This window comes from Lagenorhynchus albirostris, chromosome 8 (genome assembly GCF_949774975.1).
Source record: "Lagenorhynchus albirostris chromosome 8, mLagAlb1.1, whole genome shotgun sequence".
Classification (NCBI taxonomy): Eukaryota; Metazoa; Chordata; class Mammalia; order Artiodactyla; family Delphinidae; genus Lagenorhynchus; species Lagenorhynchus albirostris.
Window position 1 is genome coordinate 36,534,134 of NC_083102.1, and position 27,741 is coordinate 36,561,874.

Genomic DNA, 27,741 nt, shown 5'->3' on the forward strand with positions numbered 1-27,741 from the left:
CGTGTCAAGTCCATTCTCTATGTCTGAGTCTTTATTCCTGTCCTGCCCCTAGGTTCTTCAGAACCATTTTTTTTTTTCACAATACAAATTTAAAAGTATCTCCTGAGTGCATTCACTCCACTCGCCCTTTGAGAACACTGGTCTATAGTCAGTACAACATGACTTTGCTATTCTATTTTATCATGTCATTCGTATCAAGAGTCATAAACTGGAATTAGCCCTCAGGCAGGAATTAAGTCAGACAATTTCACATAAAAATCCAGATTTCTGACTTCTTTTGAAAAAATAGTAGATTTGGCCACCTGGGCCAGAGTTTCTGATCTAACGATCGGCAGGGGTTGCTCAGGGAAAGTGGGCACGAGTCCAGCAGTGCGCCCTGAGGGAAGGAGGCCAGGCTCGTCTTGGGGCCGCTGCACTCTGCCCAGCCCACCTCACTCACTCATATTAAGTATGGAGCTGTGGGAACTGAGGCTTTGACATCAGATCTACTGCCTAGACATGAGGATTTCTGATTCTATCCTAACATGAAGATAATCTCATCTTGGCATGTTGTGCGCTGCCGGATAATTTTTGCCCCCCTTAACTTTTTTAATTTAAAAAAATTTTTAAAAATAAATGTATTTATTACTTTTGGCTGCGTTGGGTCTTTGTTGCTGCACGTGGGCTTTCTCTAGTTGTGGCGATTGGGAGGCTACTCTTCGTTGTGGTGCGTGGGCTTCTCACTGCAGTGGCTTCTCTTGTTGCAGAGCACGGGCTCTAGGTGCGTGGGCTTCGGTAGTTGCAGCACATGGGCTCAGTAGTTGTGGCTCACAGGCTCTAGGGCATAGGCTCAGTAGCTGTGGCGCACGGGCTTAGTTGCTCCACGGCATGTGGGATCTTCCTGGACCAGGGCTCAAGCCCATGTCCCCTGCATTGGCAAGCGGATTCTCAACCACTGCACCACCAGGGAAGCCCCCCAACCCCTTAACTTTGAAAACCAAGCCTTTCAGCTTGACTCACATGAATCTGCCATTTTTTTAGGTTCTAAATGCTAAGGGATTTTGTGGGGGTCAACCTACTTATAAGTCTGCTTATTATATACATCATGGTGAGAGCTTGCTTTAATAATTTAAACCAGGTTATTTCAATGCCTGGGATAGTAACATGCTACTGAAAGAATTTCACTAAGCAAGGCATTTAAAAAAACATGATTAATATTATCACTGGTTTCAAGGGAGATTTAAAATAACTATGTTGTCACCTTCTGAGGAAAAGAAGAATGTACAAAGATGAAAGCTATCCTATAAATTAATCAGCCAGATTCTCTTCAGAGCTTAAATCATTCATTGACTGTAAGGCAGAGGCATGGAGAGTCAAAAGAACTCTTTCATTAGTGCTTCAGAATTTCATTGATAACAGGATACGTTAAGTATCACCCTGAAGCTTCTGTTTATCCCTTTGTAACTGGACTACCACGAGGCTGTCCTGGTTCCACCTTCTGACTGACACATCCAAAAAGTACACAGATGAAGTCCAGAAGCCTTGACAACAGATTTTTATCAAGGATTTTTTCCCCCTAGTCTTAATGAATTTTATTAGAAGGAATAATCTCAAAATAGAACTGATAATGGTTAAAATGTCACACTGTACAATTTGTTAGAGATTTTAAAAAAGATCAAACTGCCTTAATAAAATTTATTTATTTTTAACATCTTTATTGGAGTATAATTGCTTTACAATCGTGTGTTTCTGCTTTATAACAAAGTGAATCAGCTATACATATACATATATCCCCATATCTCCACCGTCTTGCTACCTTACTCCCTATCCCACCCCTCTAGGTGGCCACAAAGCACGGAGCTGATCTCCCTGTGCTATGCAGCTGCTTCCCACTAGCTATCTATTTTACATTTGGTAGTGTATATATGTCCACGCCACTCTCTCACTTCGTCCCAGCTTACCCTTCCCCCTCCCCGTGTCCTCAAGTCCATTCTATATGTCTGCGTCTTTATTCCTGTTCTGCCCCAAGGTTTGTCAGAACCATTTTTTAGATTCCATATATATGTGTTAGCATACGGTATTTGTTTTTCTCTTTCTGACTTACTTCGCTCTGTATGAGTCTCTAGGTCCATCCACCTCACTACAGATAACTCAATTTCGTTTCTTTTTATGGTAATATTCCATTGTATATATGTGCCATATCTTCTTTATCCATTCATCTGTTGATGGACACTTCGGTTGCTTCCATGTCCTGGCTACTGTAAATAAAGCTGCAGTGAACATTGTGGTACATGACTCTTTTTGAATTATGGTTTTCTCAGGGTACATGCCCAGTAGTGGGATTGCAGGGTCGTATGGTAGTTCTACTTTTAGTTTTTTAAGGAACCTCCATACTGTTCTCCATAGTGACTGTATCAATTTACATTCACATCAACAGTGCAAGAGGGTTCCCTTTTCTCCACACCCTCTCCAGCATTTATTGTTTGTAGATTTTTTTGATGATGGCCATTCTGACAGGTGTGAGGTGATACCCCATTGTAGTTTTGATTTGCATTTCTCTAATGATTAGTGATGTTGAGCATCTTTTCATGTGCTTGTTGGCAATCTGTATATCTTCTTTGGAGAAATGTCTATTTAGGTCTTCTGCCCATTTTTGGACTGGGTTGTTTGTTTTTTTGATATTGAGCTGCATGAGCTGCATATAAATTTTGGAGATCAATCCTTTGTCCATTGCTTCATTTGCAAACATTTTCTCCCATTCTGAAGGTTATCTTTTCGTCTTGTTTATGTTTTCCTTTGCTGTGCAAAAGCTTTTAAGTTTCATTAGGTCCCATTTGTTTATTTCTGTTTTTATTTCCATTTTTCTAGGAGGTGGGTCAAAAAGGATCTTGCTGTGATTTATGTCACAGAGTGTTCTGCCTATGTTTTCCTCTAAGAGTTTGATAGTGTCTGGCCTTACATTTAGGTCTTTAATCCATTTTGAGTTTATTTTTGTGTATGGTGTTAGGGAGTGTTCTAATTTCATTCTTTTACATATAGCTGTCCAGTTTTCCCAGCACCACTTATTGAAGAGGCTGTCTTTTCTCCATTGTATAGTCTTGCCTTCTTTATCAAAGATAAGGTGACCATATGTGCGTGGGTTTATCTCTGGGCTTTTTATCCTGTTCCATTGATCTCTCTTTCTGTTTTTGTGCCAGTACCATACTGTCTTGATTACTGTAACTTTGTAGTATAGTCTGAAGTCAGAGAGCCTGATTCTTCCAGCTCTGTTTTTCTTTCTCAACATTGCTTTGGCTATTCAGGGTCTTTTGTGTTTCCATACAAATTGTGAAATTTTTTGTTCTAGTTTTGTGAAAAATGCCATTGGTAGTTTGATAGGGATTGCACTGAATCTGTAGATTGCTTTGGGTAGTATAGTCATTTTCACAATGTTGATTCTTCCCATCCAAGAACATGGTATATCTCTCCATCTGTTTGTATCGTCTTTAATTTTTTTCATCAGTGTCTTATAGTTTTCTGCATACAGGTCTTTTGTCTCCCTAGGTAGGTTTATTCCTAGGTATTTTATTCTTTTTGTTTCAGTGGTAAATGGGAGTGTTTCCTTAATTTCTCTTTCAGATTTTTCATCATTAGTGTATAGGAATCCAAGAGATTTCTGTGTATTAATTTTGTATCCTGCAACTTTACGAAATTCATTGATTAGCTCCAGTAGTTTTCTGGTAGCATGTTAGGATTCTCTATGTATTGTATCATGTCATCTGCAAATCATCTCCCATTTACTTCTTCTTTTCTGATTTGGATTCCTTTTATTTCTTTTTCTTCTCTGCTTGCTGTGGCTAAAACTTCCAAAACTATGTTGAATAATAGTGGTGAGAGTGGGCAACCTTGTCTTGTTCCTGATCTTAGAGGAAATGGTTTCAGTTTTTCACCATTGAGAATGATGTTGGCTGTCGGTTTGTCATATGGGGCCTTTATTATGTTGAGGTAAGTTCCCTCTATGCCTACTTTCTGCAGGGTTTTTATCATAAATGGGTGTTGAATTTTGTTGAAAGCTTTTTCTGCATGTATTGAAACGATCATATTGTTTTTCTCCTTCAGTTTGTTAATATGGTTTATCACATTGATTGATTTGTGTATACTGAAGAATCCTTGCTTTCCTGGGAGACTTAATAAAATTTAGATCTGCAAATATTTGTCTAGGGAAATTGGATTTGATAAAAACACAGGTCACAAAAGAAAATATACAATGGCAGAAGCTATAATGGATGCAATTTGATAGATGTATTAAATACTTCCTGTACAATTCATACAAAACAGAAATAAATCCTTTGAAAATAATTTTAGTAAAATAAAAATAAAAGTAAAAAGTATTAGATACAAGTTTACATGACAGAATAGGATTGATGCATGAATTAAACTGGCTTAATGGAATTCACTTCAGAAAATGTATTACGTATGCATTCATAAACATGGAGTCCAAGGGACTGCAGCCAAAACATTCAGCTGGTGCAAATGGTCAAGCCCACACTCTGGCGAGAGAATGCCCAGTTCCCACCAGAAGGCAGTTTCCTGAACCCAATGGAACTCAGGCACAAGTGTGGAAACAGCCTTGTTAATTCTGCTCAAACCCCACAGCCTACCAGTAAAGACAGCCATGCATGGGCATGATCCATCTCTCTAGCCATCCCTCCTGCCTTCCCCTGACCTCCTCCAGTTAAACTGGGTGATTCCCCAGCCTGGGTTTCCTAGCTCACACCATTTTCCCTGCCTCGCAGGTCTTTCCGTGCCCTACTTCCTACCCTTCCTTCCAGATGCAGATCCAGCTCTTCCTCATTGCCTCCCTTGTGGCCTCCATCCCACTGCAATTCAGACCTTGTCCCTCCGCAGATATACTTCTCCTGCCAAGGTCACCAAGGACCTCTACGTTGCCAAATCCAACGGAGTTTCTCAGATTGCCTTCTCTGCCCATCACTCCCTCCTTCTGGTAGAAATCATTTCTTCCCAGGTTTCCACAACCCCTTGTACAATGCAGCTTCATTTGGCCAACGGCCAATTCCAGAGAGGGCTGCAGCTGTGGGCTGTTATCTACCTGTATCCAGGCCAGCTGAGGGAATGAAGACCTCAGTCCTGATGGAGAGAGCTGGGCAATATCCACCACACGCCTCAAACTCAGCAGGTCCCAAACCAAATGCTTTTGGTCCTGACCATTCTATTTCTAATTTTTCCCCTGACTGACTTTCACTGCTCTAGTTGTTCTCATCCCCTCCTGACTAGATTAATGTGCCAGCCTCCTTCTTGGTAAGTTTGACCTACTCCAGTTCATCCTATACACAGTTAGCTAGTTTTAAAAAAAATCTCTTCTTTTTTGGTATTTTTAAAAACTGTGGTAAAATATATATAACATACAATTGACGATTTTGACATTTTAAGTGGCATCAATTACATTCACATGTTGTGCCACCATCATCATTATCTATTTCTAGAACTTTTTCATTACACCAAATAGAAACTCTGTAACCATCAAACAGTAACTCCCATGCCCCCTCCCTCACCCCTGGTAACATCTAGTCTGTTTTCTGTTTCCCATGAAATGTTTTTAAGGAGACAACTGTGCACCAGGCATCGTGCATCAAAATATCTTCTAAGTCCTCTTCAACTCTCTCAGGTGCTGAATGGTCTGCTCTCTCTGACCCCTGCAACCTCCCTCACCTTTCAGTGCCTTGCTGCTGTCTCTCCCTCCACCTTCTCCTTGTGTCCCACCCCTATCAGCTCTCAGCTGAGACCTTCTAGACCCACATAACTGGCATCAAAGTGCAGTTTGGCTTTTGTCTCATGGGGAGCAGCCTCTTGGAATTCTTGGCAATAAAATTCTCCATCTTAGCCCCAGAAAAATTTGATGTCCCCACAAATCTATTGTATAATTTCCTCCTAGAGGTGACAGTGGAAGGAAAACAAATGCAATTTTTGCTTGTGGAACCCAAGATTATTATTTACTCACGGCCTGACTGTCCCCCTCTGCTTGTCTTATGGGGTGCTGAATTTGAAACTGCACTGGCAGCAGAAGCGTTAGTGCAGGGATAGAAAGTGGACTGGGCCAGCAGGTGGGGAGAGTCAAAGTGAGGCCTGGATGACAAGGTGACATTAAAGAGCTGGGGCAAGAGTACAGAGAGAACAGAAGTGCTGAAAACACAGACGTGGGAAAAGCACGGTCGGTTCAATGAACACAAGGAGGCCTGGTTGCCTGCAGAGTAGCGGGCACAGGAGAGCGACGTGAAACAAGGGTGGAGATGAAATTCCTGAGGGCCTTGCAGATCATGTAAGAAGTTTAGACTTGCCTCCATATTCAATGGGAAGCTCTCACTGTATGAGAAAGAAAACCCCATGTCAAGGGTTTAAACAATAAAGGGGATTTATTGACCCGAGTAACCGAAACGTTCAGAGGACCTTGAGGTGACGGCTCTGGCTTCATTTCTCAGGAACTCTCTTCTTTGCTGTTCTGTGAGAGGCCTTGAGCTAGTTTCTCTCAAGGGTGGCAAGATGATTTTTGGCAGCAACCAGGGTACGGGTGTCTTTTTTTCAACAGGAAAGGGAGGGTCTAGCTTCTTGAAGCAGGTGAGGAATGTAACAGAATTCCTCACCTTCACTCTGATTGGTTCAGCCCGGACCAGTCACTGTGGGCGGGCCCTTGCTATGCACCTCTCTGCATAACCTCTCTGTGTAGCTCTGCAGTGAAGTTCTTATTCCAATCAGGACTCCCATGAAGCTAGGGCTGGAGTCAATCCCAGTGGCATGGCTGCTACTTAGTAAGGGTAGAATAGGTTCCCCCAAATAATTTGGAAACTATTAGCAAAGGAAGAAAGGGGAAGATGCTGGGTAGGTAATCAAGAAAGTTCATTATACCAGAGAAGGATTTTTAAAGCTGCTCTGAGGAGGACAGGTTGCAGGAGCCAGCAAGGAAGGAGGGCGACCAGTTAGGAGACTGTTCCAGTAGTTCAGTCCTGAGATGATGGTGGTAGAAACTGAGATGCATTTTAGAGATAGAATTGACTGGACTTCGTGATGGATGGGGTGTTGGAGGATGTAGTTTTGGCCCGACTCTGCGGGATCTCAAATACCAGGTTTCGGACTTCATCTTGACAGCGATGGAAGTGTTAAAGTGGGCTGCCTTTTGTGAGAGTAAGAGATTAATAATTTTTATTTTTTTGGTTTGCCTTTCACTTTCTCTTCCTCCTTAAATTTTTTTTTTTTACTTTTTACAATTTACCACAGCATATTCTTTTGTTCTTGTAATGTTTGCCAGATGATGAAAACACCAAAATCAGAATCTATGGTTTTATAAGAGTTTTATTTACTGCTCACTGTGTATCCAAGTGACTGAGAATATCCTCAAAAATCTGTTTTTTTGTAGTCTAATTTTACAAGGACCAAAGGACACATCTTCACTTGAATCTTAGAATACTCTGAGATTAATATTAACTTAGCTGAATGTTTCCAGTTTGAATTAGCATGCTCCAATGCCATTCAATCTTGCAAACTGCTATCCTCAGGAATTGAATGTGCTTTAGCTTTTCAAAATATCAATTATAAGGCATGAGAGTTCAACGGCAGCTTCTGGTTTAACCCTTTAGCTATCCATCATCTAAAGCTTACAGAAATAGCTGAATTAAACTTCAAGGATATAGGGTGACTATTTTTGCAGCCTAAGCAAACAATAGCTGCAACTTGATGCCCTTGATGGAAGTGGACTGGTATGTCAATTCTGCATATGAATTCAGCAAAGCACTTACATTAAAGAATTCATTCTTGTTCTCATTCAAGTTCGACTCCATCCTCTCAAAAAGAACCGCTATTTCTCCATTCACTGAAGAAGTCCGGGACTTGGCTTGGTCTCATTTTAAGTTTCCATATATTATTTTGTCATATATTACTTTGTTGTGCTTTGCCCCATCTCTCTGATCTTCAGTGTTCTCATCCTCTCTTTACCCCTGATTAGGATCCAAGTTCCTGACTAGATACGTCACAACATTGTTTTGAAGGTCAAGTGAGATGATATATGGAAAAGTTGTGAGGACTGCTAAGGTCTCCATAAAACTTTTACTTTTGTGATAATGCAGCACCTGCAGTTGTAGCAGTTACCGTCGGGGCCCTTTTACATTACCGCTTCCTCAGTCTTCGTATGAGGGACTTCTCCAGCCTCCTGAGGACACTAGACCAATGTGCAAGGCAGGCTGAAGTGCCAGGGAATTTATGCCCCTGAGAGCAGTCCTCAACCCATGGCCAGTGGAGTTGGTGGATAAATATCCCAGGCTTTTGCCCCTTGGTGGTGCTGGTAGGTGTGGCACAACTCCAAGAAGTGTCCTATGCAGTCTCCCAGAGGTCCTCAGTAAGCTAAGTCGCATTCCCATAGTAGTAACTTCATTAATGCACAGTTTTGTGTTCCATTTTATGTTTTACTTCCTCACTTCCTGAACTGGTATTTCCTGGGTTTACCTCTCAAACGAATGACCTGCCCTCAAATTCTTAAAGTCTGTTTCTGGTGGAACTCAACCTAAGACCCTAGTTCTAATGGTCTTTCAAAAACTATATGTGCAGCTAGCTCACCGATGACATGCTAGAATTCTCTGGCTTTATCGCCCAGCCTTAGCCCTGGATGGAACTAAGTCTACTTTGCGTCCTGATTGCTGGGACTTAGTGTATTTAGGGGTAACTCTCTGAGAGGTGGTCTCCAAGTAATTCTGGCCACGCCCACCATACCCTGAGAGACCATATACCTTATAGAAGGGCCAGCTGAAACATGAGTCAAGCAGACGGAGATTAAATATCACCATTATTGCTAATAAAGATACTGGAGAATGTGGCTTGTAGCTGTGGGCAAGTGAGCTTTCTAACACTGAACCCCAAAGTCAGGCACACTTACCCACACAGTCGTAGAGAGTGTTGGACAACTGAAGGCCTCCAACTGCCCTGGCAGAGCCTGCCAGTCTAAAGTTTGCAGAAAGTAGGAGCAGAACAGGATGCGTTCCGTATGCAGAGACAGATCCCAAAGAGAAAAAGGAGGAAGGGGCTGAGTCACACATGCCAAGCTCCTGTTCTGCCATTCCTCCCTTTCAGGAATGAGAGGGGTCAGAAAGAAACCCAGAATGTTATTGTAATGGATTCCTTTCTCATGGAAACAAGAGGCTAGGGGAAAGGAGTTCCCCTTTTCCCATATTCTCCAGGTTTGTGTTCTCTTAGCTCCTTAGGCTTAACCATTAAACTACAGGCCAACTGAGAGTGTGCCTGTCTCCCCTGCAGGAGGAGATCAACAATCTAGGATGACAGTGCAGCCCTTACCATGAGCACACCCCCGACCCCTCCCGCCCAAGTGCCAACTACTCTTCCTTTGTGTGTTCTCCTGAGCCTGGTGGCGAAGAGGGTAGCTATTGCCCTCGGAAGGCAATTTATCGACTGAAGTAATTACAGGCCACGCTGAACTCCAGCTGAAAGCTCCCCGTTCACTTTTCATTCTAAATTACATCTAACCATGTTGTTTAGAACAGTCTATCAGAGGTTCTGCAAAGAGATTATATGATACTGTAAAGATGCTTCAATAAAAAACATTCCAGTAAAATACTGATGTCCCCAATTTAAAAATAACCCCTCTACCATTGTGAATTTCCCAGGGAAAAATTAAAGTTCTAAGATTAGATTCTCTTGTCTGCTTGAGTTAAAGTTAAAAGGCATTAAAGTCTAAAACTCATCCTTCCCAATTTCTGATTCTGCTCGTTCTGAACCAGAAGGGTTCTTCATACCTGAAGAGCACTGTGGTTCTTTCAGCAGCCTGGACAGGGTCTCACTAGAACCACTAGTGTGGTTTTTTTTCAGAGTCTCAGAAGTTAAACACCAAATTTCTGTTACACCTCACTTTTTAAAGAGTATCATCAAAGTACTCGACACCAACAAAATTAAACAACAGAAAAAAAACCAATACCAAGATTTTCAAGTAATTATCAAGACAAAGTGGTGCTCCCAGAACCTTGCACTTTCCATAAAACAGACAGTGAAATCTTGATTTGGGCTTCACCAGGATGCGGTGTAAGTTATCTGAAATCCTTGATCCGTAAACAAACTCAACCAGGAGGAAGCTCCCTCAAGAAGTTAACGTCGGCAACATGTTTTATCATTCCTATGGGAAGAATCAACACGTATTTCTCTCAGGGTGACATATGCGACTGTAGGAGGTCAGAATACACCATCCCAATATAGGCCACTCTGGCATAAGGATTATTTTGAGCTGAAGGCAACTGAGAAAAAGCAGGCACAGGATGAGCTCTCTGCTGTTCCCTATCTTCTGGAAAGTAAGATCACAAATTCCCCTTGTGAAGGTGTCTCCCCACTGCCACCCCACCCCACCACTGTCCGTGGGAAGGGAGTAACAACTTCCAGTGATACAGGAGACAGGATGGCCCCGCGAGAGTCTGCACAAACAAACCTTACCAACTAGGCCTTATCTACCATTAATTTCCCATATATTTGCCTTCCTACAATTTGCTGCCCCTAGAAGCTCGAAGCCCTTTCCATTTGTCTTGACACTTCTTTTTAAATGTAACCTCTTATGTTCAAATGCTATAAAGGCCTCCAAGTTTAGCTGTTTCTTTGTAAGTTTTCTCTCTTTCTAGGAAGACCCCACATCATGTAAACCTTTTAACATCAAAGAAATTTGTATGTCTTTTCTCATATTAATATGTCTGTTGTCAGATTATTTTGCAGACCCAGCCAGAGAACCTAAGAGGGCAGATGAGAATTTTCTTCCCCAAAAGATTTTTACACTCTTGCAAAGTTTAGAAATAGCAGTGATGGCAAGCCCAGTCATTAGTCTGTTTTGAGATCTTTCTCTCCCATCTTGAACCTTTTTAAAAAAAATTAATTTATTTATTTATGCTGGGTCTTAGTTATGGCTCCAGGGCTCCTTAGTTGCAGCATGTGAACTCTTAGTTGTGGGATCATAGTTTCCTGACCAGGGATTGAACCCGGACCCCTGCATAGGGAGCACGGAGTCTTAGCCACTGTGCCATCATGGAAGTCCCTCTCCCAGCTTGAATATTAAATGCCTCTTAACTTCCATTTCCCCTTTGAGCCCCCTGTCTCCAACATTCCCTGATCCATGGAACCTGGGCTCTAAATAATGACACAGTGGCCCCTGCTGTTGCCTTTTGTTGTGGAATTGCTAGGGCATGTGAAGCCTGCCATGCAAGGTGAGTTTCTCCTTCATTTCCTTATTTGTTTCAGCTGGAAAACATCCTCAGCAGATTCCTGAACTAAAGCTGTTGTTGACATTTCTGCAGCTTGAATCTCTAGGTGTGTTAGGATTAGTTTTGGATATGAATGACAGAAAACCCAAAATAACAGGGGGAAGGTTGAAGTTTATTCTGCTCACATAAATGTCTAGGTCAGCATTCCAGTGCTGGTGTACCCTTCCATAGTGTCACGGATCCAGATTCCGTTGACACTGTTGCCCCACCACGCGTGGCTTGGACCTCATTGTCTCATATGCAGAATATCTACATCCTAAGTGAAATAAGGTAGGAAAGGATGTAAGTAAAGCAAATGGTGCTTGTGTCGTTTCTTAAAGAAGACACACGAGTTCAGGCATACCTTGGAGATACTGCAGGCTTGGTTCCAGACTACTGCAACAAGGCAAGTATCTCAACAAAGCAAGTCACACAAACTTTTTGATTTCCCAGTGCATATAAAAGTTATGCTTACACTATACTGTAGTGTATTAAGTGTGCAATAGTGTTATATCTAAAAAAACAATGTACATACCTTAATTAAAAAACACTTTATTGCTAAAAAATGCTAACCATCATTTGAGCCTTCAGTGAACTGTAATCTTTCTGCTGGTGGAGGGTCTTGCCTTGATGTTGATGGTGCTGCCTGGTCAGGGTGGCTGCTGAAGGCTGGGGTGGCCATGGCAGTTTCTTAAAATAAGACAACAATGAAGTCTGACTCATTGATTGACTCTTCCTTTTGTGAATGATTTCTCTGCAGCACACATGCTGTTCGACAGCATTTTATCCACAGAACTTCTTTCAAAATTGGAGTCAGGGGCTTCCCTGGTGGCGCAGTGGTTAAGAATCCGCCTGCCAAGGCAGGGGAGCTGGGTTCGAGCCCTGGTCTGGGAAGATCCCACATGTCGCGGAGCAACTAAGCCCGTGCACCACAACTACTGAGCCTGCGCTCTAGAGCCTGCAAGCCACAACTACTGAGCCCATGTGCCACAACTACTGAAGCCCACATGCCTAGAGCCCGTGCTCCGCACCAAGAGAAGCCACCGCAATGAGAAGCCCACGCACCACAACGAAGGGCAGTCCCTGCTCACAATTAGAGAAAGCCTGCGTGCAGCAACCAAGGCCCAATGCAGCCATAAATAAATAAATAAATTTATTAAAAAAAAATTGGAGTCAATCCTCTCAAACCCTGCTGCTGCTTTATGAACTAAGTTTATGTAATATTCTAAATCCTTTATCAACCTTGCTGCTTTATCAACTAAGTTTATGTAATCTAAATCCTTTGTTGTCATTTCAACCATCTTCACAGCATCTTCACCGGGAGTAGACTCCATCTCAAGAAACCACTTTCATTGCTCATCCTTAAGAAGTAACTCTGCATCCATTCAAGGTTTATATGAGATTGTGGCAATTCAGTCACATCTTCAGGCTCCACTTCTAGTTCTAGTTGTCTTGCTATTTCCACCACATCTGCAGTTACTTCCTCCGCTGAAGTCCCGAACTCCTCAAACTCATCCTTGAGGACTGGAGTCAACTTCTTTCAGTCTCCTGTTAATGCTGATATTTTGACCTCTTCCCGTAAATCACAAATATTCTTAGTGGTGTCTAGAATGCTGAATCCTTTCCAGAAGGTTTTCAATTGGCTTTGCCCAGATACATTATTAGAATCACCATCTATGACTGCTATAGCCTTAGAAAGTGTATTTCTTAATAATAAGACTTAAAAGTTGAAATGACTCTTTGATCCATGGGCTGCAGAATGGATGTTGTATTAGCAGGCATGAAAACATTAATCTGATTGCACATTTCCATCAGAGATATTGGGTGAACAGGTGCACTGTCAACAAACAGTAATTATATATATATATATATATATATATATATATATATATATATGTATTTGCGGTACACGGGCCTCTCACTGTCGTGGCCTCTCCCGTTGAGGAGCACAGGCTCTGGATGCACAGGCTCAGCGGCCATGGCTCACAGGCCTAGCCGCTCTGCGGCATGTGGGATCTTCCCGGACCGGGGCATGAACCCGTATTCCCTGCATCAGCAGGCGGACTCTCAACCACTGTGCCACCAGGGAAGCCCAACAGTAATATTTTGAAAGGAATCTTTTTTTCTGAGCAGATCTAAACAGTGGGCTTAAAATACTCAGTAAACCATGTTGTAAACAGATGTGCTGTCATCCAGGCTTTGTTGTTCCATTTACAGAGCACAGGCAGAGTAGACTTAGCATAATTTTTTTTTTTAAAATAAGTTTATTTATTTTTGGCTGCATTGGGTCTTTGTTGCTGCATGTGGGCTTTCGCTAGTTGCGGCAAGCAGGGGCTACTCTTCGTTGCAGTGTGCGGGCTTCTCATTGAGGTGGCTTCTCTTGTTGCAGAGCACAGGCCCTAGGTGCGCGGGTTTCAGTAGTTGTGGCACGTGGGCTCAGGAGTTGTGGCTCACGGGTCCAGCTGCTCCACGGCATGTGCGATCTTCCCGGACCAGGGCTCGAACCCATGTCCCCTGCATTGGCAGGCAGATTCTTAACCACTGAGCCAGCAGAGAAGCCCAGACTTAGCATAATTCTTAAGGGCCCTAAAATTTTGGGAATGGTAAATGAGCAATGGCTTCAACTTAAAGTCACCTGCTGCATTAAGCCCTAACAGGAGAGTCGGCCTGTCCTTTGGAGCTTTGAAGCCAGGCATTAACTTCTATGAAAGTCCTAGATGGCATCTTCTTCCAATAGAAGGCTGCTTTGTCTACATTGAAAATCTGTTGTTTGGTATAGCCACCTTCATAAATTATCTTAGCTAGATCTCCTGGATAACTTGCTGCAGCTTCTCTATTACCACTTGCTGCTTCACCTTGTACTTTTATGTTATGAAGATGGCTTCTTTCCTTAAACTTCATGAACCAACTTCTGCTAGCTTCAAACTTTTCTCCTGCAGCTTCCTGAAGGAAGAGTTAGGGCCTTGCTGTGGATCAGGCTTTGGCTTAAAGGAATGTTGTGGCTTATTTGATCTTCTATCCGGACCATTAAAACTTTCTCCATATCAGCAATAAGGCTGTTTTGCTTTATTATGCATGTGTTCACTGGATTAGCACTTTTAATTTCCTTGAAGAACTATCCCTTTGCAGTCACAGCTTGACTGTTTGGTATAAGAGGTCTAGCTTTTGGTCTCTCTCACCTTCCAACATGCCTTCCTCATTAAGCTTAATCATTTCTACCTTTTGATTTAAAGCGACAAATGTGTGACTCTTCCTTTCACTTGAACACTCAGAGGCCATTGTAGGGCTCTTCACTGGCCTAAGTTCAATATTGCTGTGTTTTAGGGAATAGGGAGGGCTGAAGAGAGGGAGAGAGATGGGCTGGTTTGGGGTGCTCATGACACCCCAAAACAATGACAATAGTAACATCAAAGATCAATGATCACAGATCACCATAACATATATAGTAATAATGAAAAAGTTTGAAATACTGTGAGAATTACCAAAACGTGAGGGACACGAAGTGAGCAAATGCTGGTGGAGAAACGGCGCGGATAAACTTGCTTGACGCTGGATTGCCATGAACCTTCAGTTTGTAAAAAACACAGCATCTGAAAAATGCAATACAGTAAAGTGCCAATAAAACAAGCCTATACCCTGAACTACCAGAGAGGTTGAGAAATGCAGTCTTCATTCTAGGCAGCCATATACCCAACTAAACTTATTATTATTAAAGACATATATAAATACTGGGGGCAACTGGACTACCAGACTAATTGCACTGGTGAGGACACATACTTCTGGAGAGCCCTCCTCAGCACACCACCTTCTCCTGCTTTGGACTGGTCCAGCCTCCAGCAGTATTTCTCTTGGCTCTGCCTTTTCCAGCAATAGTGGATATGTCCTAGGGCTCGATTTCCCTCTGCACCTTTCTGGGAGGAGCAGCTGAGTTTGTCACAGTATAATTTATTTCTTAAGTTATTCCCTTTCCTTCCCTAACATATATAGGCCTAACAGTATTTGTAGGATCTGATGCTTCCTTCCTTCTTTTTTTTTCTTAAACTTTCTCTCCTTTCTGGCCCAGATAATGCTACCTTTCTCATCTAGATTTTGTCTAACAGGGTCTTCTGTTCTGAGAGATGAGTCACTAGGTTCCGGTCTGTCAAAGGCAACTACTGTCCAAAAAAAATCTTGAGCACTCTCAGTTTTCTGAGTGAGATAATCAGCACGTATTTTCTGACTGGGCCGACAGCCAATCCAGGGTTGGATTCCATTTATCACTGCCCTGCTCACTCTCTTCTATTATGCTTCATCTTTCTTGCTGCCCTCCTTTAGAGTCTTAATGCTCAGAATTTCTCAGGTGTGCCCACTCTGGGCACAGGCAGCACTTACGTCCTTACCTACAATCACAGCAACATCTGGACACTCATTCAATACCCCCCGAACAGTCTACTTGCATTTGACTGCTATTCCCCTCTCAAATGGTCCAGACTTTCAGGTACACTTGGCACCACTGTCCCAGTCTTTAAGGTGCAATCCACCAGTGGTTCTTCCCAAGGAGTCTCTGCGTGGCTCTAAGAGAGCACTTTGCCAGTAGTGGCCTGTATCCGCGCTCCCTTTGGGACAGTCAGTACAGTTTGCTGAGACTTTGCTTATACTCTTGTTCAATTTCTTTGGAACTAAGTTATTATTTCTGTCCTTATGTTCCAGATGATCCCCCCCAAATATCTACCAACCTAAGAAAAAAACCTCTTAAATGAATGAAACTCCAAGTACAGTATCCTGTCCCTTTTATCTTGTCTTTCAATTTCATTTTTCCTTTAATATCTGTTGGATCTGTTCTCTAAAATCTCAACTTTATCTCCAAAAACGCTTTCTCCTTCTCAAGCTTAATTACTCTTCATTTATTTTGTTCTCATCCTGTCATTGCTCCTGTTCTAAGACTGAAGCACATTCTAGAAACACCCCAGATATTCCTTGATTTTCTGAACAAATCTGATTCCTAGAGACACAAGTTTCTAGGCACAGGACTAACTTCCTTCTTGATCTTTGGTTTTAAAACAACGGTAGGTTTTTCATTAAATAAAGGCTCCTATTTATTGTTTGCTGGTTTTCAATGAAAAGAATTGTATGGGTGTCTGCACAGCTCGAGGCTTGGATTCTAAAGCGTTGGCCACAGCTCATATAATTTACAAATCCAGTCAATTGTGGATCACATGGTGGGAGATTACTCTTGAGATTCTGGACAGGCTGTACCACATGACTTCAAGATTAGTCTTGGTGCACTGCCTATACAGGCTTGCATTAACAGTTGAAAACTAGAACTTCAGACTCCAGTGCTCTCTAGTACACATGCTGTGTAAAGTACCCATTGGTAAAGAAATCATAGAAGATCACCATTTTGCAAGCCCTAAAAAAAATTCTAGATAACATAAACCAGTGGATATTAAAATGGTTTGATGGGGAACTTTATAATGATGCACCAGACTGACAGCACATGAACGCACTGATCAATTGTCACATCTCTATAAGTGGCACATCAGATATCATGTGCCTGATGTGATGTGGGAGAAAGCACACATCTCTTACGAATTATTTTTGTAAAAATTTTTTTGAACACAAATTTTTTTTTTTTTTTTTGTGGTATGCGGGCCTCTCACTGTTGTGGCCTCTCCCGTTGTGCAGCACAGGCTCCGGATGCGCAGGCTGAGTGGCCATGGCTCACGGGCCTAGCTGCTCCACGGCATGTGGGATCCTCCCGGACTGGGGCACGAACCCATGTCCCCTGCATTGGCAGGTGGACTCTCAACCACTGCGCCACCAGGGAAGCCCGAACACAAATTTTTAATGGAGCTTCTAGATATACCAGTTTGCAGGAAAAACTGGTGATAGAGGAACATGTTAAATGACACAAAGAGGATATGCTATCCAAATTCAGAAAGTGAGAAAGATGACCTAATCTCTTTAACAAGTAAGTGGCAGTTAAAATGAAAGAGTTTAACAGCATAAACTGTTATACATAAGACCCTTAAGGACCACACCAACCAAATGCAAAGTATGTGTCTCACTAGAATCCTGATTTAAGCAAACCAAGTAAAAAGACATCTTGAAAAGTTTTTTAAAATCTATTTTTACTTATAGAAAAGTTGCCATAGTACAAAGAATTCCCACATATCCTTCACTTAGATTTCCCCAAATGTTAACATCTTACTGCATCTACTTTATCATTCTCTCTCTATATACATACCCATATTGTGTGTGTGTGTGTGTGTGTGTGTGTGTGTGTGTGTGTGTGTGTGTGTGTGTGTGTGTGTGTGTGTGTTTTCTTTTTTTTTTTTTGGGCTGCACTGCATGGCATGCAGGATCTTAGTTCCCTGACCAGGGATCAAAGCCGGGCCCCTGGGTTTCCCTGGTGGCACAGTGGTTAAGAATCTGCCTGCCAATCCAGGCGACACGGGTTTGAGCCCTGCTCCGGGAAGATCTCCCATGCTGTGGAGCAACTAAGCCCATACGCCACAACTACTGAGCCTGCACTCTAGAGTCTGTGAGCCACAACTACTGAGCCCACGTGCCACAACTACTGAAGCCTGCGTGCCTAGAGCCCGTGCTCTGCAACAAGAGTAGACACCACAATGAGAAGCCTGCACACCACAACAAAGAGTAGCCCTCCGCTCGCCACAACTAGAGAAAGCCCATGCACAGCAACAAAGATCCACTGCAGCCAAAAAAAAAAGCCAGGGCCCTTGCAGTGGAAGCCCAGAATCCTAACCACTGGACGGCCAGGGAATTCCCCATATTAGTTTTTTATTGCCAACAAAGTGCTCCTTTACCCTTAACAACTTCAGTGTGTATTTTCTAAAGACAAGAACATTCTTACACATACTACAGTACAATTGCTGGAATCTGGAAATTAATATGAATACCATAACATTTACTACAGACCTTACTCAAATTTTGCTAATTGTCCCACTAATATCTTTTACAGCAGAAGAAAACCATATTTTCTTGGTCCGGGATCCAATCCAGGATTACACAATGTGATACCTCTCTAGTCTTCTTTAATTTGGTACAGTTACTTCAGTCTTTGTTTTTCATGACCTTGATTTTTTGAAGAGTAAAGGCCAATTATTTGTAGATTGTCCCTCACTTGGGTTTAGTTGATGTTTCTTCAGTATATTCACATTATACATTTTGGGGAAGAACCCTGAAAAGGGATGTTTTGTCTTCCTCATTGCATCTTATCAGGAGGCATACAATATTTGTCCTGTAACTGGTAATGTTGTAAAAAGACATTTTTGGGACAACTAAGGAAAACTGAAAACATATGATATTAAGAAGTTATTGTTAATTTTGTTAGATGTCATAATGGTATTGTGGTTGTTTTTAAAAAAGTACTCATCTGTTAGCCATATATACACTGTAGGGGAAAGTGAAGTTATTTGGCTTGATGTCCATTTCTAGGGAGTTTAATAACTCCAGGTGGAAAGCAATAATAATACCATAGTCAGATTTTGATTTTTCCGAAATAGTGTCCGATTTGTGCATCATCCAGGACTTTGACCACTGTTCCTCTCTTCTGTGGCTCCTCTTTTGGTCACTACATTCAGAGCTGACCCAGTGTAGTACAGAAAGCACACGTCTGTCAAATTTTGTGACTTGCTGGATGACGAAAGCCTGTGGGGAAGAGACTGAAACTACTGGTTGAAATTAGGTTTATAAATAATTTGAACATTTCACTTCTTTGTGATTGGCACGTCTTCCTTATTATAGATAAATATGAGTCTAATGAAATGAGATCATTTACAATGATTACATAACAAAACTTCAGAGCCCATATACAAAAAGTCTTCATTTTATTTAGTTTCTACTTTACTTTTGGGAAAAAAATTAGTTTTTTAAAAGTTTATTTTGGACTTCCCTGGTGATGCAGCGGCTAAGAATCCGCCTGCCAAAGCAGGTGACACGGGTTCAATCCCTGGTCCGGGAAAATCCCACCTGCTGCAGAGCAACTAGGACTGTGTGCCACAACTACTGAGCCCACGCTCTAGAGCCCACGAGCCACAACTACTGAAGCCTGCGAGCCTAGAGCCTGTGCTCTGCAACAAGGGAAGCCACTGCAATGAGAAGCCCGTGCACCGCAATGAAGACCCAAGACAGCCAATTAAAAAAAAAAAAAAAATTTTACCAAAGACTAATCCTTTGCTGATGTTCAAATTTAAAGTATTCTTTTGCATCTGTCTCATTGGAGAAAACATGAAACATTGCTTATGTGGCAGTTTCTTCTAGTTTTTCAAGGACTCATGTAGTAGCAACTGGTTCAAAATACTGCTTTGTTTCAAAGCATGCAGTTTAGATGTATCTTCACTAATGATGGCGATATTTCCATTTTGTTCCTGAGCTGTCAGGTCACTTTCACTGTCAGACAGGGTACATAGCAGAGTGTCATTTTCATAGGTTGGAAAATAATACCTGAAAACAACCACAGATATACTGAATAACCAAAACTATATATTATCCAGAAAATTTCTAGGCAGCTGAATGTACACATCACTATAATTTTGCTAGGTTTCTTGCCAACAATTTCAACTGCATTTTGCAAAGGCTGTAAGGGAGAGAACTCCTGAATTACTTTTACTTTGACCTTTACTGGCTGACATCAGTCTTACTATATCCTTGGTAGTTGGCAATTCAGCCTTGGCTTGATATCTACCATAACAAGACACTCACTATCTTAAAAGGCAGCCTACTCCACTATCAGGCAACTCTAGCTATTAAATAATACCTCCTCGATAAAGCTAAAGATGACATCTCTCTCATTTCTACTCAAAGGGCCCGGTTCTTCCCTAAGGTTAACAAAGTTCAAATACAGTTACTCTTTCATACACTGCTCCTTTTATCAGTTGTATCTGATAAAAACAACTGCTTCTGCTTGTGAGGTTTTTTTTTCCCCACCCCCAACCTAATCATCATATTTCCTTCATTATAAATTATCAAACATTAAAATATCTAAAGAATTTTAAGTCTATTACTCTGGTTCCTTCTCTGGACACACTTTGTAGTTAGTTCTGAAATCTAAAGGTTTCGACCTGAATGAGAATTATAGGAACAGGGTCTCAGGTCAATCCAGGGCTGACCTTGCCTCTCATAAATCTGGGATTTTCTAAAGAGGAATTAAATAAAGGGATGAAATAATGGAGAAGGAGCAAAGACATGTATGTCTCGTTGAGCAGTACTCACTGTGGTTGATCCCATGTCTGTCTTTCAGGAAGCAGTGAAGTATGTTTAGCTTCCTCCATGTGAGTCCTTAAGTCTGCTTTGGACTTGAACTTCTCATGGCAGCCATAACATCTACATTGGTGAATTTGCCTCCGAATGAAATTGACTAGTTTCACTTGCTCATAGAAGTTCAGTCCTGAAAATGACAGTACATAGAACCATCAGACAACTGGTCAGACCCATTTTTGCATTTTTATAATTTTTTAAAAGAACCATTTCTCTTTATTAACCAACCTGAAGAGGCAGTGCAGTTTTAAAGCATATTAATAGATATCAAATAATAACAGCCAATACTTATATAGGGTTTATGTGCTAGGCACTGTTCTAATCACTTTCCATGCATTAATGCGTTTAATCCTCGCAATACCCTATCATATAGGTGGTGTTACCGTATCCACATTATACATTAGGAAACTGTCCAGAATTGCACAGCCAGTAGGTGTAGAGCCAGGATTTGACACCAGGCTTTTGGCTCCACAGCCCATGTTCTTGACTATTAATCTATTACATATATAACATATACACATGCCTATAAGAGCGGTAAAGTAAAGTAACATGTCCAAGAGTCTAGGAAAGTAGTCGGTGAGTTGAGGTGTGGGAAGTGAGCTTTTTATGGTCTTGGATACATTAGCAAGTCAGTACTTTATGTCTTCATGACCCTAATCCTTCTATCATAGTGATCCAATTGGGTACATCTATAATAAATAATCTAGCTACACTACCAAGCAGCGCAGTAGGTGTTTTACACACTCTTATCCACTCTCTGTAACATTCTGCTGACCCGAGGCCCAATGTCACACAGCCAGTAAGTGCTAGAGCTGGAATATGAACTCTAGTGTGACTTCAAAATCCACGTTTTTTCCACTAGTCCCCACCACATTATGATATTAACCATTAACCTGTATTTTATTTGAAGCAATCATATATGTAGAAAAGAAGAAAGACTATATGAAATCAAAACCATATGTGAATATTATAGTTCAAAATGGTTGTGAATCACGGTTTCAGGCAGTTCTGTTGAGACCATCTGTGGAGAGACACATTTTGGCTGTGCACTCTCCAATCACAACTGTGCAACGCAGGCATCGTTTACGGGATGGTGTATAAAAAAATGCAGCATCATGGAAAACAACTTCCGAATCAAACTTACCAAGTTCTGACTTTATTTTGAGGAGATCAAATTCATGTGTATCCTAAAAAAAGGAATGAATATATCTGTGAGCATATAAATTATTTAATCTTTCAGGCTGAAGTTATAAACAGACAGCTTATTCACAGGAGTTTGAACACTGTAGAAACTCAGTCTCGGTTCATCATCTGCTTTTGAAGTCTTCGAAATCTAACTGCTTCCCCCCACATCCAACTGCTTTATAAAGCACAGTCCAAACAAGTCATGTCAATCAGTTAAAACATTTAATTGTTCACAGCTTGTATCTCCAGTCTTTACAAATTTACTCTGTATGCATTCTGCAGTCTGACAGAAGTGTCCTCAGTCGCTAGGTAAGATGTGGCCCTACTGTACTGTGTGTCTGGACTAGAATTATGAATATAGGTCTTTTGCTCCACAAGCAGATAGGTAATTTAAAAAATTCTGCTCTTCGTTTTATGCTGTCAAATACAGTGTTTAAATCTGCAAGTTTCTCTTCACTCATACCTTCCCACAAATTACATGTCTTGATTTTCACGATGCATAGACTTATTTTTATTCTGTTCCATCCCTGCAATCGCCCATCTGGGTAAATGCTTCAACTTATAAGCTCACAGAGAATAAAGACCGTCTAACTCCCCGTGAAGGTATTCAGTGTAGTATCACAGTCAGGATAATTAAGAATTCCATGATATGTTATCACTGAAAGTAACTGAGCAGAGGTTGAGGACACTAGTCAAGGATACTGCAAAGGGAATTCTTATACAGGATAGGGGGACCAAGGCTCCTTTCAATTCAAAGATACTAGGATATTATGAGTTACATTTAAACACTGGAAACTATACACACATACTAGTGGCAACCTGTTTCAGACAAAATGACTCTGTTTTCACTTGAGTAAATACCCATAGCCTTTTGAACACCTTGTCCTTGTTTTTATGAATGAGAATGGAATGAACATGGGTGAAAAAGGAGAGTCTGCTCCACTATGACAGAGCTGAGTGGCGAGAGGGGAGGGAGGGGACATCAGAATAATACAGTAATATTTTTCTATTACACTCAACTCTCTACTCCCAATATAACATAAAGATGGCCTCCAGAAAGGAAAGCGCAAACTGGAAATGTCCTCAAATTTCTTCTCTCCAAATACTTTTAACTGAAGGAGTTGCAAGACCACACCCTGTGCCCTCTCCACCTCCATGGCTCCCCCACCCCCATTTCCCCCAAGGGCTCTGTAAACGGCATCTTTTTCTCTTTCTGCTCTCCTTGTTCACCAGCATGGGAAGCACTGGAAAAAGACTCAGAACCTGTCCGTATCCTGGGTATTGTTAATCGTGGTTGCAGATCCCACAGTCTAGGCCAGAACTATCTCATAAGCATCTCAGAGGTGGGATGGCATCAGTGGTCTGTGAAATCCCAAACTAACAGTTCACCCACGTCCAGTCAGTTGTACTTAACCGCCCTGAGTTCTAGTTCTCCTCCATGGACCTGCCCTGTCTCTTCTGTTTTGCTTATAGCACTTTTAGGAAGGGGAAAATAATTGAGAAACTAAAGGTGTAAGATGATGAGGCTGCAGTTATCATTAGCTTCTCCCTGTTGGAACAACGAAACAAAATTCAAATGAATAGAAGCGTCTCACCTCCATGTGGACACATAATTTCTCAATTGTTTCTGCTTGCTTTTCACAAAATAGGCAGACAGCAGAGAGAGGGTGTTCTTCCCAATCAGACCAGTCACTGTGTTAGAAAGAAAACAGCAAACATGGAGATTCTCTTCATTAAGAGGGCGTCCTGCACGTGACTTGGTATTACTTTCTGCTCCCTAGGAAACCCTGCCATTCTCTTCAACTCTGACATTTCTGTAAAGACTGTCATATCATATTATGACTTTTTGATACAGTTTTTGAAATTCAAAGTAGCACCATGGAATTAATATAAATAGCAAACAGGTGCTGCTCCATTTTCTTACATTTGCCTCTCCGAGCAGCTATTTCACTACGAGATCAGTGCAATGTCTTTCTGAGAAAACCAGCTTTAATTTGCAGAGAAGATATATCAGGAAACGTATGCTCTCTCTCATTAACCATGACCACTAAGTGCGCATGCTGTGAGGTGCAGTGCTGGGAGTGTGTTTCTGCATGATAAATGGCGTATTTTAAAAAGGCAAACCCTTATCTATCATGTGGGAAATACTGATCATTTTAAATGGGGCAAAGTGTTAAATTTGATGGCAAATAGAGAAATCAAAAGGCATACAGGGCCCTTTTTACCATTTTCTCCCCTCATTGCATTTATTTTTTGAGATACTGTCAACTTTTTGTCATTCCTAAACCAGGAGAACCAAAATCCTGGGAGAGACAAAAGGCTGAACAGCTTTGAACAAAAAGAGAATGAATAACAGGGAATCCTTTTAGGTTGAAAAGAATACTTCTCAAGCTTATAATTTCAAACAAAGAAGCTGTGACTGTTTTACATTAGTCATCAACGGGATGAACACAGAACAAGGTTAACCTCCATTGAGTTATATTCACTACTCCAATGGCAAGCAGCATGGAGAGAGAGTTCAAAGATCATATCACTTTAAGGTCTAGGGACCAATGGACTAATAAGCAAAGCACTTTGGAATATATTTTTCTCTGAATTATATACTACCTGTGCGTTCAATGAATAGCTTTAGTAGCAAAACACCTATTTAGTTGGAATAACAGGTGCTTTAGTGATTCTTATGTCCAAGTTATTTTGGTATTATGATTATTATTTTTTATTGAAGTATAGTTGATTTAAAATGTTAGTTTCAGGTATACAGCAAAGTGATTCAGTTTTTTATATACATATGTATAAAATCTTTTTATATACATACATATATACATATTCTTTTATATACATATATATTTATATACATATATATTCTTCATCAGATTCTTTTCCATTATAGGTTATTACAAGATACTGAATAGAATTCCCTGTGTTATACAGTACGGCCTTGTTGTTTAGCAATTTTATATATAGGACTGTGTATCTGTTAATGCTGAACCCCTAATTTACCCCCCCTTCCCCCTTTGGTAAACATAAATTTGTTTTTTATGTCTGTGAGTCTATTTCTGTTTCCTAAGTAAGTTCATTTGTATCATTTTATTTATTTATTTATTTTTTCATTTGTATCATTTTATTAGATTCCACATACAAGTGATATCATATGATATTTGTCTTTTTCTGTCTGACTTACTTTACTTAGTACGATAATCTCTAGGTCCATCTATATGGCTGCAAATGGTATTATATCATTCTTTTTTTTGGCTGAGTAATATTCCATTGTTTGTATACCACAAACAGTTTTTCCATTCAACTGTCCATGGACATTTAGGTTGCTTCCATGTCTTGGCTACTGTAAACAGCGCTGCTGTGAACATTGGGATGCATGTATCTTTTCTTTTTCTTTCTTTTTCTGTTTTGTTTTTGGCCACACCTCACGGCACGTGGAACTTCCCCGACCAGGAATCTTAACCACTGGACCACCAGGGAAGTCCCATTTATCTTTTCAAATTAGAGTTTTCGTCTTTTCCAGATATATGCCCAGGAGGGTGATCGTTGGATCATATGCTAACTCTATTTTTAGTTTTTTAAGGAACCTCTATACTGTTCTCCACAGTGGCTGCACCAAGTTACATGCCCATCAAAACTGTAGGAGGGTTCCCTTTTCTTCACACCTTCTCCAGCATTTATTATTTGCAGACTTTTTGATGATGGCCATTCTGACTGGTATGAGAAGTTATTTTGAATTCAAGTTTTTACTATATTACATGAAATGATGCATGGCTTAGAGAGAGGGTTCTCTTTCGTTTTACTCTGTCTTTTCAGAATGGTAATTTTAAATCAAACTAAGGAACTGTTTTCCTTCTCTTAAACCACTGTAATTAAGTAGCATCAATAATAAGTCTTACTCTTCCTGATGATCTAGCAACTCCCGATCATCTTCTAGTTGAACTTCTTCCCAGGATTTTCCAAGTTCCTTTGTAGGAAGAACAGAAGGATTAGAGATAAACAGGAGGGGTGAAGGAGGAAGAGGCGAAAGGAGAAAGTAGACACAGAACTCAAAAACAAAACAAGACAGAACCCAAACGCAAATGGTTTTAAAATAATACAAGCAGAATATATTAAAGCTGTTATTTCACGGATAAGAAATGATAATCAAATTTTAGGATTTAGGATATATCCTAAATGGTTAGGATTTGGGATATATCCTAAATCAAACATTTTAAAAATATGCAAAAATGTTTAATAATATTTTCATATGTTTTTCTTTTTGAAGAAGCAGTAATAAGCTTTCAGTGAAATTCTTTTCTCTTAAATGTTAATCAGCATTTCTCAACCCTAGATCCACATAAGAATCTCTTGGGGATCTTTTAAAAAAAACCACTAATGGGCTTCCCTGGTGGCGCAGTGGTTGAGAGTCCGCCTGCTGATGCAGGGGACACGGGTTCGTGCCCCGGTCCGGGAAGATCCCACATGTCGCGGAGCGGCTGGGCCCGTGAGCCATGGCCGCTAAGCCTGTGCGTCCGGAGCCTGTGCTCCGCAACGGGAGAGGCCACAACAGTGAGAGGCCTGTGTACCGCAAAAAACAAACAAACAAACAAAACCCCACTAATATCTTTTGACAGAGACTCTGAAACATCCTCCTAGCTGGACTCCGTTTCTATTTGAGGTCCCCTACAGTCTATTTCCCAGACAGCAGCCACAGTGAGCTTTCTAAAGGGTACCTCCCTGTTTGTATGACCCCTCCCAGGGCTTCTCACACACTCAGAACAAAATTCAGAGGCCTTACCATGGCTTATAAGGCCTCCATGTTCTGCCCTGGCTCCCTCTCCATCACTATGTCCCACCACTTTTTCTCTTGCTCAGCTGGCTCCAGCCAGACTGCTCTTTTGCTATTGCTTGAACACAGCAAGCTGACTTCCACCCAGCTACTTCTGTACTTGTCGCATCGTCTGCCTGAAACACTGCTCCCTCACATATCCTAACATGGCTCCGTCATCCTGGTCTCTGCTTAAACGCTACTACCTCTTTTTCTGACTACTCTGTCTAAAACACCCCTCCTTCAAGTTACTTTTTATTCCTCTAGGATGTTTTATTTTTCTTCAAAGCATTGATCACACCCTGAAATCATTTTGTGTATCTATTTGTTTTCTTATTTGCTCTCTGTCTTTTCCACTAGAATGCCTGTTTGGACATGGCCTTTGTTCATTGTTACATTTCCAGAGCCGGGCACACAGTGGGTACTAGAAGTATATTTTGAATTGAATTTTAACTGAAAACATCTAAAAAATATGATGTCAATTTAGATCCTACCTCAAAAGGTTTCGTAATGTGGTTAAATAGTTAATGTATAAAAAGCACATGGTACATGGTACCAGGTAATAGTAGGTACTCAAATATCTACTCAAATCCCTTTTATCTCTTACAGTTCATGGAGGAGTTCCACCCTTTTAGGGCTATGTCTGGAAAATTTAGTCATAGTTTCAGCAAAACTTTATGTAGTGATGAGAAGGAATGATTTCTTTTGGCCCAACCATGTCTCTTTTATCCCTTGAGTCCTTTCTTTCTTTCTCTTGTCCTTTCTTTTCTCTCCACTCAATCTTCCCACCATGCCATGCAAAAGCAGACAGTGCATTAAAGAAGGATGTAGAAATACTAGTGGGCACTTTTTCAAGCAGTTAAACTATGGCAACTGTCAAGTCCAACCTCACCTAATATAATACAGATATCCTTCTTTTGGAAAAACATTACCAGAATTCACCTCATGAACATTTGTTTTTTTCTAAAAAGGTATTCATTTAACTAAAAACAAAGAACTACAAGAGCCATTATGATTTAGAGAAAAGCTATCATTCATCAACTTAATGAGAGGTTTTGAAGCTGTCATTACCTATCAGCTAAATGACGCATAAACTCAGACATGCAGAGATTTACCATAACGTCATTAGAGATAGTTAATTTGGACTCTATAATGTACTTCCCAGAGTAGTCATGAAGTGTCTAAGCATCATTATGAACATCAAGAATGGCCTCACCATTGCCAACAGGATCCTTGTTA

The 27,741-nt window shown here is 41.0% G+C and overlaps 1 protein-coding gene across 2 annotated transcripts in view; it reads right to left on the reverse strand.

Moving 5' to 3' along the window:
- Positions 1–19,064: 19,064 nt before the first annotated feature.
- Positions 19,065–27,741, reverse strand: part of ZNF277 (zinc finger protein 277) — a 115,987-nt gene continuing 107,310 nt past the window's right edge. For both annotated transcript variants that reach the window (XM_060156829.1, XM_060156830.1), the window contains exons 8-12: positions 25,592–25,659; positions 23,291–23,387; positions 21,655–21,697; positions 20,466–20,640; positions 19,065–19,697 (exon numbers count right to left, since the gene is read on the reverse strand). In XM_060156829.1, the coding sequence (XP_060012812.1) occupies positions 19,511–19,697; positions 20,466–20,640; positions 21,655–21,697; positions 23,291–23,387; positions 25,592–25,659 (570 nt within the window). In that variant the 3' untranslated portion in view covers positions 19,065–19,510. The remainder of the gene's footprint in view (positions 19,698–20,465; positions 20,641–21,654; positions 21,698–23,290; positions 23,388–25,591; positions 25,660–27,741) is intronic.